Below are 13,350 nucleotides of genomic sequence, written 5' to 3'. Positions count from 1 at the left end.
AAAAAAAAATTACATAAATTTTCTCCAACAATATATATTTAAAGAATTATATCAAATATTTTATCTATAAGTGATTATAAAGTATTTGATATCTAGTAAAAAATATATTTGATATTTTAATTTTTTATTATATTTATTATGCATTTTATGATTTATTTTTTACCAGTATCTTATCTTTTATTTAATAATTTCTCAAATTCCGCTACAAGTATCTTATCTTACACGCGCTTATATTATTATTTATGTAACTTTTTTTTTTGGAGAAAAATATATAATTAAATATAAATTTCTAATAAAATCTATCAAATAATAAACTGGAAAGATTAAATTAAATATATTTTTTTATCTTGAGAATCAATGAAATCCAATTCACAATTTGGCAAAGTGATTGAAAAGCTGAGATTCATTGGTAGAGAGGTGAAGAAATAGAATTTAGGATTGGGAGTGGCTTTCCCATTCCTTTCTTGGCAGCAAGGTTCTTTGAGTGTGACACTACATTAAATCCAGGCCCTCCATTATCCTCATTACCGATCAACGGTCGAGATCTCCTCCCTCTGGCTTTTCAATTAGGACGGCGCCACTATGGTTCCGCTCCTCAAACCATAAAAATAAGATTATTATTATAAAAGAGCTTCATTGGATTAGAGGACTGAACTTTGCTTCTCTCTCTCTTCTACGTCTCCTTCCTCTCAAACGGAAAACAACCGCAACAGCAGGTAGCAACTGAATTCAATTTTCTCGCCTCCACTCACGCCTATTCTATTTTCTTTTTTCTGTCAACCTTATTTGAAAAAAATATATTGTTTGTATCAATTTTCTTGCGTTAGTCCACGTCCATCTATATATATATAATAATACCAATAGTAATAAACCACGATTAAATTTTAATTTTGATGTTTTTTCTATTTGGTTGTGTGGCGGAGGTAGTAGTTATTTTAATTTTGGTAAGTATGGTGTGGTTAGTGTTGTTGAGCTTTTTATTAAGCGCTGAAATAGCGTAGACGAAGTCCTTATGATTGTGTGGAGAATATTTGAGGCAAGCCTTCGTCCTTTCAAAACGGAGCGTCCTCCCACTTTTTCTGGAATCAACCATTTACGCCCCTCTTTTACTCTTTTTCTTCCTTTTGCGTTTACTCATTGTTGTTTTGTTTCACTCTTAAAAAGCATGTTGCTTTGTCGAGTTTTTTGGTTCTTTGGAATAGACTGGTTTTGAGGAATTGGGTTGTTTCTCTGTTTCGTAGTGGAATTTTTTTTTTTTAAAAAATGTTGCTTTGCTGTTTGCCTGATCATGGTTTCTGACGCTTGGCTTTCAGCGTGTTTTGGTTTGTTGTTTTCTGTTTCACTTCCTTTTTGGATAAAAATTTGTGCTTCAGGTTTCTTGTAACGCTAATAAATTAAAGGAGAAAAATTATTATATATTGTTTGGTTAAATATATTTCTTGGAATTCTGACCACATGAGATTATTGGATTTATTTATTATTGTGTTGAACTGATTATCTGATTCTGAGTATTTGCTTTATTCTTTATTGACATTTCGTGTTTTTTTACACCTGCAATACTCTTCAATGTTACTACCTGTTTTCTAGCTTTTTTTATGTGATTTAATACACTTGCTTCGGTGTCGTTCAATTTCCCTAAGCATGTATTTCATTGAACATGCAGAATTCAAATAAGTAATTCAGTTGAACCTGCGATATTCTGAGAGATAAATCTTTCTAAGTAGTATGAATTTGGCATCAGAGTAGCTTGAGTTTTGCAACAATGTTTCCCATTGATTGAATTTTCTAGTCAAAGGGATTTCTAAGTGTTCACTGAGAATGGCTGCTTTTACCTCCCTAACACCGCGAGCATGTTAACAATGACTTTGTCTTATGACCCCTTTTTATCTTATAAATTGTTGAAAATATTTCCTCTTCTCCCTTTCATGAGCTTTGTTTAAATTCATCTGAAGCTCCCTGTTAAGAATCCAATTGAAATATTTTTTATAACTCCAATTTTTATGTAAATACAAATATAATTTTACTCTGTTATTTCAATGCATAGAATTAGTATCCAGAGATTATAAAGAAGGTATTGCTATGAAGACATTTATCATTGTTACAGGTCAAGTTTGTAGATATTAGTGGGAAATTGTCCTATTCCCTGATGGAATCTGAAACCAAATTTATGCACTAAGTCTGAGTCTGACCAGTCTTTTATGTTGTGGCTTGAATTGAGCTCTTCACATAAGTCATTGTTATCAATATACTAGTAAAAATTATTGTCTTGTACAATTGTGTAGCCTGTTTGAGCTTTTGATGATGTAATAAACCATTCTTTCATGTTACAGATTTGAAGGGAGTACGCAATTGATGGATGGATATTCTGGTAAAAGAGCCATTGATGGGGTGGTAGTCCCTAGAAAGGGGATGGGCCTTGCATTTAGAGATACTGCTAATGCTAGAGATCGAAATGGTCAGGTGTGCAGCCGCATTACTTGCAGCAGCAGAGTCAATACTCCTAAAGGCACTCAAATTGGTTCTTGTGAAAAAGGTAAATCTTTGAAACCTTCAATCCAATCTTCTTCAGCTGGCAAGGAAGCAATTGGAAGCTCCTCTAGAACATGTTCCAAGACTAGTAGCCCTGGAAAACCACCTGTAAAGCCTCGGAAATCACCATCATCTCAGTTAGAGACAGATTCATCTGAAACTAGTAGTGTACAGGATGATTCAGAAGCTTCAAAACTCACCTCTCCCCCTCAAAAAAGTCAGACAGGGGGTCAAGCTGAATTGGAAAATACAGTGTCTGGTAATGTAATGATGGAGGTAGGAAGCTCTAGTATAGTATCCAATACAAGATCTCGGAGGAATTTTCATCCAAATTCTGGATTACGTGGCCAAGAAATTAAAAGCTCTGGTTCAGTGACTCGTGCTGGTACCAGTAGGTATGGATTGAGGAACCTCAAATGCAATACTATTTCTGATGTCATCCCTGCTGGTTGTTCACCTTCAGATTCAACCCTTAACAGAAGGAAGGATGTCATAAAAAAGAGAAATTGTGAAGGGGAAGGTAGTTCCACTACTAGAGGGAAGAAAATGAGCGGGTCTTCATTAGAAGCACGGAATTCTGGCCCCAGAAATGGCATATCTATCTCTGATACAAGAATATCTAGGAATACTCAAAGGGACAGGTCAGACAGCAACATGGCACCAGTTAGAACTCGAAAATTGATTAGTGGTCATACCAGGGGAAGGCTTTCTAGCCAAGGAAATGCTAATCCTGTGCCACCTAATGAGTCCCTTGTCATGATACCTTCTTTGCCTCGTTCTGGTGGTCTTAATATTCCTGGTGTATCACGTCATACTTCTGTAGATAGTCCCTTAAGTTGTCCTAGCTCTCATAGCAGACCAGGTACTGGCAATGAGGAGTTATACGGTGTTATGCCTGTGTCTCCTTCAGAATTTGGCCTCACTCATTCTCTAATGAATCTGGATAGCTTTCGACGACGTTACAACATTGATAGTATTGCAGAGGTATTTTCCATTATATATAAGGTCTTTAATGTGAGTGCTTTTAACTAAATTAGTTCATAATTTTATTTAGGTATTGGTGGCACTTGAGAGGATTGAACAAGATGTTGAGCTAACACATGAGGTAATTATTGAATCCTGATTAAAAATTTTATTTGACATAATGATCAGTTATTTGATGCATTCATTTGTTATCTTTGCAGCAAATTCGTTTACTGGAATCCAACTTGTTCCTTACTGGACTGAACTTGTATGATCCACATAGAGACATGCGATTGGACATTGATAACATGTCATATGAGGTTTGTTAACGTCATAAGGTGCTACAATTCCGTTTGTTATAATTGTTTGCTTGTTTACTTCTTTTTCTGATAATATCTACTGTGTTTTGATAGTTCTGTGATTATTATGAAAACATTCTTAAGAATACATGCTATTAAAACAATGTGGAGGATTATAATGTAATTTTTAAGTGCTGTTTATTGGTACTACCCTGCTTCAACTTTTGAGGGAGTGGTTTGAATTTAAGCTGAGTTGCAGGAGATGGCTTTTAGAAGGGATTTTAGTGTAAAATTTATTTTTCCAACTATTCTCACCTCCCAGAATTTTCTTTAAATGACAGCAATTGCTGGCTTTGGAAGAGAGGATGGGTACTGTGAGCACAGCTCTAACAGAGGAAACACTATCAGAATGCCTAAAGAAAAGTGTCTACCAGTCCTCACCCTCTGACAATGAAGCTGAGAGTTGCAATGAACCTAAGGATGATACAAAATGCAGCATTTGCCAGGTATCTCTCTCTCGTTTTGAACCTTTCAAGGCACTCAGGTTGTCATTAAGCACCATCATGGCTCTAACTTATTTTCCATGATGGATTGATGGTCTACCTGCGTCTTGTAGCATTTTTGATTGACAATATCACAAAATTGGTATTTCATTCCAGCAGAGCTAAATTAAATGTTGGTTGGCAAAAGGGTCTGCCTCTTTCTGTATATTTCATTGTAAAGGTTTATAAGCACTTAATAGCATACATTTCACTCCTTTGCAAAAAGTAACTTAGGACAAGCCATTATATCTCTCAAACTGATATGCACTTTATTGTTACAACATCTGATTTTAAATTGACTTGATTTGTAGGAGGAATATGTGGCTGCAGAAGAAGTGGGGAGTTTGCAATGCGAGCACATGTATCATGTGGCTTGCATACAGCAGTGGCTACAGCTAAAGAACTGGTGCCCTATTTGCAAAGCATCAGTGGCACAGTCAAATTCATCACCATCCTAATGATCCCATCAATTGCAATGTTAGGCCAGACGAGGGAGACTGATTTCTTTGTACCCCTCTTGCTGTTCATTTTTTTCTTCATCACTTTTGTACAAAATACAGTTGCTCCTCACTTATTTTTATTGGTCATTTGTACATAGCCAATATTTTCATTCCCATTATACAATAATCCAAGCCATTGGCCTGATATAGACTGGAACTTCTTGATAATCTGCTGGTGCAATGTCTTACAGCCTTCCTCTTATGTTCCTTTTTTCTTTAATCCATACATAAAGCACTAAGGAATTAGGAAGGAAAAGTAAAGTGTAGGCAAGGAAGTTTTTTTATTTTTATTTTTATTACGATTAAAGTGTTTGACAACTTTTTAAAACCTGATATATTAATTTGGGGCTGAGCTTTAGATGTAATTTCTTTAGTTGTCACCTAATAAAAAAAGTTCTTATCTGAACTAAATTTTGAGAATTTTTATTTTTTTTTGAAAATTCTAGTTGAAGCTCTAAGCTCTTGTCATTCTTATTTTTGCTTTTCTTAACCAAGATTTGAAGATAGTTATTGGGTAAGGTAAGGAATTGCTTATTTATCTAATGTTAACTTGGTAAGTAGAGAGAATTTTCCTAACGGGAGTCTTTAAGATTTAATATAATATATTGTTTTTATTAAAACTGTATTAATAATAATTTTATATATTTTACAAAAACTATTAAACAGTGTCTTTAACATTCTCTAATAATCACAATATTTATATTTATTTATAAATTCAATATTGAAATAGTTTTTGGAAAGTTTATGAACCAAACCAAGCAAAGTCTTATATTGAATTATACCGAATTGATGGTTACGTTTACAATGGAGTAGTTCTTTAACTTTTTATTGTTATGTAGGAGATTATTTGCGCGTTTAACATATTTAGTTGAAACAGAAAAATAAGTACACTCATAGAACACTTAAAGCAAGCAGCTTCAACTTTACAACCGGGAAAATGAAAGATCAATCATTGAAAAAGTATCTTTTGAAGTGAAAGTTTTGTGGAGGGAAAACTATAATACGCTAGGTTTAGCTTAAATATATTTATTTTAATAAAATATTAATACTCTAAAGATACTAGTTAGAGAATATTAGTAAAAAAAGGATGTTATCGATATATTTTTATTATGATTTGCAATAATTATTAATTTTTTAATGAGGACATTTATTTGTCTTTTATTTTTCGCACTAGATTAATCTATAATATTGGATCCTGCTTTCAATGAAAAATGAAATTTGAAATTGTTAGGATTCATCGTAAGATATGAGACTTGAGTTCCCCTTTTAAAATATGAAATTTTAGTATGGGATCTATAAGATTTTTGATTCACCAATTACAACAAGTAGCTTTTATGGTATGGTTGTCATTTCTCCCAAAGTTTAATTGGTTCCATAATCTTTCACCATATCTCTTACGTGCAAATGAGTGATGTAGACAGTAATGTTGACATTACAGTGTTCGAGCATGTTTAAAAATTAGGTAAAAAATGACTTTTAAAACAAAAATATTTTTGTATTTTACTTTTATCTATTAGATTTACATTGAAACTCGTATTGTAGTAATTTCAACCGCAAGTTAAATATGCATTTTGTCTGACCCATGTCAAAGGGCTAGTTTGCAATTGGAAGGTGTGAGACTTGTAAAGCATGGTGAGATAGAATTCAATTGCAAGGTGTGAGACTTTTTATTAGAAGTAGGAAATTTATAAGACCTTGGAGTTGGACTCTCCAACTACAACAACTAGCTTTTGTGGTTAATACACTTGGACCATGTTTCATGAAAAAAGAAGAAAAAAATCCAATATTGTAAAGCTTGTAAATGAAACACTATATAACCTAGGTCCTTTTTTCATTTTGTATTAACAAAGGGAAGAAGGCCGTGACAATGCATCTGTTTGATATCTAAGATACATGTTTACAATGTCAAATCTTGTTAACGTCCTACTAGAAAGACATTTTATGTTTTCAACCGTTCATTCAAGTGCATCACAAAAAGCTGTAGTGACATTTTTCAACAAAAGGGGAAGGAAGAGGTTTGTACAATTGTACGAAAAGATGAAAATATCTTTTTTCGCTTTTGGATCTTCGATGGAAAAGGTTACGAAAAGGACTAAGTTCGCGAGGACTAACACCTCATAACCGAATATAGTTTTCAAATTTGTTTATTTGTTCGAAGTATTATGCACTGCCAGATGGTGATAATGGCAGCTTTTAAGAATTTGAAGACATTAAAAAATTCATTTTTCCACTCCCAAAATTATACAAAACCAGACTATTCAATAACTCCAATACAATTGCGTATATTAATTCTTAAAATTAAGCAACTTCAGAATACAATGAGTTAAAGTTCTTATAGAAGAATTATTCCTTATATAAGCACCTACAAGCAAGTTGTTCAACCATTAAAAAAGTACTTTTTCTTTAAGTCAATATGAAAGATCATGTGAGGATGGACAATTAAAATGAGATCCACTAAATATTTAGTAAAAAAGTTCAAGTTTTATCATTGGAGTGAAAATCAGTAAAAATCTTCAAATCTTATGTAAACAATAAGAGATCTATTAAAAAAAATTAAGAACCCGTATTGAGTTATAGCATTGGAGATATTTCCAAGTCATTCAAACATGCTGCATACAGATAATTTCTAGCATACCAAACAATGCACATAATACATTAACAATCGTCGGTTTTACATTTGCAGACGCAATCTACAAGGCCATGTCAAGGTCATAGCTTCCATTTCCTGCCACTGGTTGTAAAGGAGTAAAAGTGTAAAACCTCCTTGCTGTTCTGGTGATTCTAGTGACATGGGGTGACATAACTTCATATTAATACCATAGATGAGCAACTAAGTGCACCTGATCAGAAACACAAATGACGGTATCCAAATAGAATTGTGGTAAGAACAGTACAAAAATTTCTGTTTCGCAAGATTTCTTGCAAGTCAAACTTATATCTTTCCCAGTAGATTATGAAAGATGATTCAGCAGGAGGGATGCAAATATTGCCTTTTTGGAAGCATAAGTGTTGGTATGTTTGCCAAACTTACAAGGAAAATGGAATGCTAGAAAAATGAAGGAGGAAATTAATAGATGACAGTTTTAAAAGAAATGAATTCCAAATCAATTGGACGGCCATTTTGAAAATGTCTGTATGCGTGTGTATATTCAGAGTCAAGTTTTTCCAAGCTGCTTTAGATATGCACAAGCACATTTAAAGAAAAAGATCAGAGACAAAAGCAGTCAAAAGCATTATGTATTCTACCTTACCCCTCTTCAGCCTGTACATTCTTAATTTTCCCGAATCTGACAGCAACATGCATTGTCTAAGTAACTAAGTACACACTTAACCTATAGAATGGACTTAGAATAAGCTGAATCTGCAGTCTGAACAGTGTGCTTGTTCCACTTTATACAGAGAATCACATCACCTTATTCAGATAATCAATATAAATATTCATAACAAGTCAACAAGAACCAACTACAGAGCAAAATAGCACATTTCAGTCTTTGGGAAAAACATAGTACCCAGCACCCGCTTCAACTTTAGCCTTTTGGAATCATTGTCTGTATTTTGATAAATTTGCAGATGGCCGAATCTGTATCCTTCCAACGGAAAGTTTATAACCACCAACTGAGGCATCGACACTCAACAAAAAATGACAGATTAGGTGGAAATGGCTATTTACAGATTTTTTCCCAAACCTAGGCTCTTGTAATATCATCTTTATAATGCTGCCCTGAGGGTTCCGTCATATCTTCTACCAGTTACCTGAATCCTCCGAGAAACACCAAACCTTTTTTTTTTGAAACGGCAAAAAATAACTCATATATTAGAGCAAGGACTTTAGTTATCATGCCAAGATAGGAGTCATCACAAAACCACTATCTCAGTAATAACTAAGACCTGCAAGCCTGCAGCAATACATCTAAAACCTTCCCATATTAAACCCCACAACAACCCCCCAACAATCTGAACCAACCAGATCATCATACATAGTTGACCCATCTCCCAATATGACCCAGCACCCCAATATCCCTCTGTTCCACGAGGAATAGCCTTGGATACATACTCTCAGTTCATTGGCCGTGTCTTCATCCAATCTTAGTTGCACCTGCAGAAGATTGAAAAGATGCCATGCACAACAGCCACTCAGATCACACATGGCCGTTCAAAGTTATAAGATACAACACAAATAAAACCCAACCTCAATATTCTAAATAATTAATATACCAACTCAGTAGATTAAGCATTAAACACAAATCTTCCAGTATCATTTAGGAAGAAAATGTTTTACGTTGTATATTATCTAAGGGACATCATCAGAGTGACAACCAAGAGGATAGAATAGCATAATTCCTAAATATTCAAGAAGAATTAATAAACAAGGAAACTTCAATGCTCATTAGCATTGACATCAAATCAGTTTCCACAATGTAGCCTGATATGGATTGTATATTCTGCACCACACTATACAACATTCCACCTTTTGGTATTTACTATGGATTATTATTGTCACAGGCATAACCACTTGAAGCTCAGTCTATAAATATCCAATAACAGGAAGACAAAAAAAAATCATGTATCATGTCTTCAACGCAAGGACAGAAGGAACATCAGTTAAAAATGTATCATCGAACAATCAGTACCTAGTACCTAATGACAACACTGAGAGATTCAGGTAATTTTCAGCATTATTGGTTGTGTGATACCAAGAGGAGAACAAAATGCTACCAAAAGCAAATGTGTTGAGAACTTTTGGTAATGAATAGCATGTTATGCCTATACACCATGCTACTATGACATTTGCATGCTGCAGCTAAATATGTCGAAAATTTTATTTTTCACTAAGCTGTGAATGGTTACAGATTTTATAAATTTATGAAATTATCTTCATACATTGTGTAAATTGGATCTGTTGCGAGTTGTAACAAATAGTAAAAACCCAGAAATGGCAAGATCATGATTAAAAAGTTTCTTTTTCTTTGTCTCCTCACTGCATTCATAATCATAACCAAGTTTTCCAGTAGAACTTTCATCCATTTTAGGCCTACTCTGCTTTTAATTCCAAAAGTTTGCAGATAAAGATCACATCCCATATGCCACTATGATTGTAAAACACAAAAATGTACAGGCGACTTTTATTAGTCATATTTTACACAAATTCATCAAAATGGATAATGATCAACTAATACAAGGCAAAAGTATGACTCCTTTTCATTCACAGACTAAAAAACAGATAATTAAACTAATGAAACATCAAATGGATATGATACCTCAATAGGCATTCATAAAAAAAAAGAAAAAACTCTGTACATTAAACTGACCAAAAGGAAATTTGTCAAAATTTATAAATCTCACATTTTATTGAAAATAACACTTACAGTCACCAAAATAATTTGCACTAAAAAAGTAGTGTAAGTTACAAATCTACACAAGACTAGAAAACAGAAACACTACTTTGGGTATTGAAGAATTTGGACATCAGGGAGTACAACCATAAAACTAAAATGACCATAAAATTTTCAATAGATGTTAATGTGTTATTGATATTGAATTTCAATCAATCCTCAGATTTTAAAAATACATACAGAGCGACCCTGGAGCTCTTATACAGGTCATAGTTCCTTGATCCCAGCTACACAACAGTATCCCTGCAAAACTTTCTTAGTTTTCTTTCTCATCGGCTGTAATGCAAACAAAAACCTTGAGATCTCTAGCAATGGCAAATACAGAGAACATCAATGCTAAAAACATACAACAGTGCAACCAATCCTGGGTTTGATTTGATAGTACCCTTGGTTGCAGTTAAATAAATCTCTGACCTATCCAAGCCCTACAAATAGCAGAGAATCCAGAGATAAGACACTTTGAATCTCAAAACCAATACTTCATCCTGAAAGGGCTAGAAGTATCTATTTGTCACCATCTGGTTCATACTGGCGCAGAGAACTGAACCACTGATCACCAACCATTGCTGAGCTATCAGAACTAGAAAACAATTATTCATAAATGAGTTATTCCTCAAACGATTGCATGGATATTTTCTCCATCAGCAAAGGCCAATCTTCTCCAAGTTGCCGTGGATTTAGCTCCATGGCAACTTTAAAATCATGCAAAAAAACTGAGCATGGTGGTCTGTGTTCAGGCACACCTTCTGCTGACCCATCAGCACACTGTACGTGTAAATGATTATTTGGCCACATGCCGTTGATGACCTTACCCTGCATCTGCTGTTTGGGGGCAGGGGGCATCCTCAGCTCATTTGTAGACCTAGCTCCAACTAATTCAACACAAGACCTGATCAACCGTTTCAAGTACACATCCAACATACTATTCAACATATTTGCACATTCCATAGAAACAGCTCCAAGACCTTGTACTGCAGCAATCTGCTCCATGCGCCTCTGCAGTGTATTTGTATCAGACAACCTACCACTGTCACAACAATTATCAAAATCACCAGCACTACTCACTGGCAATGTTTTGCGGGCTCCCCCTACACTTGCTGAGCAGTAAGGAATTCCAAGAGGTGCTATCAAGGGACTTCTAGAGAAACCCAGGCGACTTAACTGATCCACTTCTTCCCCGTCTTCAACAATTGACATTTCAGCTGGCCCTTTCCCGCGTATTCTTGGTTTTTCTGTAGGTCTCCGAACAGCATCTCCCCTTTCATTCTCAGGTAGCTCCGCAACAGCTTGAAGATGCTGTATTGGTCTCTGACAATCACATGGAGTACGAATTCCATTCTCCATGTCAACCTTACTACCAGAGTCTTCTGAACCCATGGATTGGTGAGAAACAGAATCAACCTTCCCATTTGGTCCAAGAGGGCTTGGTCTATCTCTCAGCTTCCGTTCACGTACTCCAGACCTAACCTTGGGGGATGCCGGCAAAAACCCATTTGACCAAATGGGTGCTTTCTGATTCTGATTTTGGAAGCTGGCAACACTGTGTTCATGCCCATCTTCTCTGCCAGGAGATATGTCTGAAGCATGTTCTCCGGACTTCAGGGGACCTGGCGGATGGATTGGTGGTGGGGTCTTGGCTTGGCATGCATTCTTCAAAATTGACTTTATAAAATGATTGTGCAATGGAAGATTCTCCCTCCCAAGCACTCGAAAACATAACTTATCAAACTCGGACTTGCTCAGCTTCTGACTCAAAAACCTGTTCAAGTAATAAAAGTACCGCTTCGACTTATCCGCTCCAAGCTTCTTTACAATCTGTGCTCTCAATTCACCCAAATCAATTCTTGAGCTCTGCTGGGGTTGCATTTCTCACCAGACAGATTCATACAACGCCCAACAAATGAAAAAAACAACCCACCCACCAAAAACCTCAATTCGACCCAAATTGCAGCTATCTCTGCTTCCAAATAACACTAAACTCCCCCTCCCCCATATCAGCTTATTCCAATTTCCAAATCAGCTAATTACAAATCGTACATATATCAACAACCAGATGCATGAGTGATACTAATGACAGAGTAACCCACAGTGAAACTTGCAATTCTGCACAAAAACAGGGTTACCCTTACACCTAAAAAAAAATCCAAATTCAGCAACAAAATAGAACACACAATGCAAAGCGAAATCCCATATGTTCCTCACACCAAAACCCTAGAGATCAAACCGCAACAAAACTCCCCAACTTCGAGCACGAAAATCCACAAATCAAACTGAAATTCGTTGAATTGAATGGCATATCAAAAACCCTAAGTTTGAATCACCAAACCCGGGACCGAAACGCCATTGTCGTGTCGAACAGCGCGAAGCGAACATTACATCACTGCCACCAATTTAAACCCTCATTGTTTCGCCGAATTCTATGCCTTCGAACTTCGAATTTCGAAATTCGAAGTATAGGGGAAGAGATCAAAACTGAAGTACCACAAAACAGGAAAAAGGAAGGAACCGAAACCGAACAAACGAAAAATTCAAATTGCAATGGAAGGAAGCACAATGAAGAAGAAGAAAAAGAAAGACTAAGTGTTTTGGGGGAAAACAAAGTAGTTATACATTGATTGAACTCTGACCTTCGCAAAGTTCACGAATTGCTCACAAATCTCGAACCTCACTCACTGGGTTTCCATCTTCCAAGCTTCGCCTTTGCCTCTCTCTCTTCCTTTTTTTTTTCTTCTTTTTTTTATCTCTCTCTCGATTTTTTTTTATTTCTATTTGTTGGTGATTTTATATTGAGTTTTGCTCTTCATTACTCGATCGCTGCTAATAATATTACTATCCTTTCTTCTATTAGCCCTATCTGTTTTTTTTTTTTTTTGATAAAATTACATTTTTTTCCTCTAGTTATATCTAATTTTGATTTTAATTTTTCTTTAAATTTATTCATTAATTTAGTTCTCAAATCCATATTTAAATATTGATAATAAAAAATATTAACAGACATGTATCATGTTTTTATTTAACTTTAATATTTTTATGACAGTCAAAGTCAACATTTATAAATTTGTAAATCACATTTAGAGACTTTGATATAATTAAGAGATTAATTTGGTGAATAAATTGAAAAAAT

General features: G+C 35.0%; 2 protein-coding genes and 1 long non-coding RNA gene across 3 annotated transcripts; 1 reads left to right on the top strand and 2 right to left on the bottom strand.

Moving 5' to 3' along the window:
• The first annotated feature begins 591 nt into the window (after positions 1 to 591).
• LOC114415066 (E3 ubiquitin-protein ligase MBR2-like) lies at positions 592 to 5,035 on the top strand. The gene is made up of 6 exons (XM_028379588.1): positions 592 to 716; positions 2,331 to 3,513; positions 3,584 to 3,634; positions 3,714 to 3,812; positions 4,133 to 4,297; positions 4,645 to 5,035. Exons 2-6 carry the CDS (start codon positions 2,353 to 2,355, stop codon positions 4,789 to 4,791), a joined length of 1,623 nt encoding a protein of 540 aa, XP_028235389.1. The 5' UTR covers positions 592 to 716; positions 2,331 to 2,352; the 3' UTR covers positions 4,792 to 5,035.
• A 3,020-nt stretch (positions 5,036 to 8,055) lies between these two features.
• On the bottom strand, positions 8,056 to 13,079 carry LOC114415065. Its single transcript, XR_003667310.1, has 2 exons — positions 12,854 to 13,079; positions 8,056 to 8,929 (listed from the first exon to the last, which is right to left on the bottom strand). It is a non-coding gene; the product is annotated as an uncharacterized LOC114415065 (long non-coding RNA).
• On the bottom strand, positions 10,318 to 12,860 carry LOC114415063. Its single transcript, XM_028379587.1, has one exon. The coding sequence runs from the start codon at positions 12,090 to 12,092 to the stop codon at positions 10,833 to 10,835; it is 1,260 nt and encodes a 419-aa protein (XP_028235388.1). The 5' UTR covers positions 12,093 to 12,860; the 3' UTR covers positions 10,318 to 10,832.
• Positions 13,080 to 13,350: the final 271 nt, after the last annotated feature.

This window comes from Glycine soja, chromosome 6, assembly GCF_004193775.1.
Source record: "Glycine soja cultivar W05 chromosome 6, ASM419377v2, whole genome shotgun sequence".
Lineage (NCBI taxonomy): Eukaryota > Viridiplantae > Streptophyta > Magnoliopsida > Fabales > Fabaceae > Glycine > Glycine soja.
The sequence above is the reverse complement of the archived record's forward strand: the minus strand, read 5'-3'. Positions and strand labels throughout refer to the sequence as shown.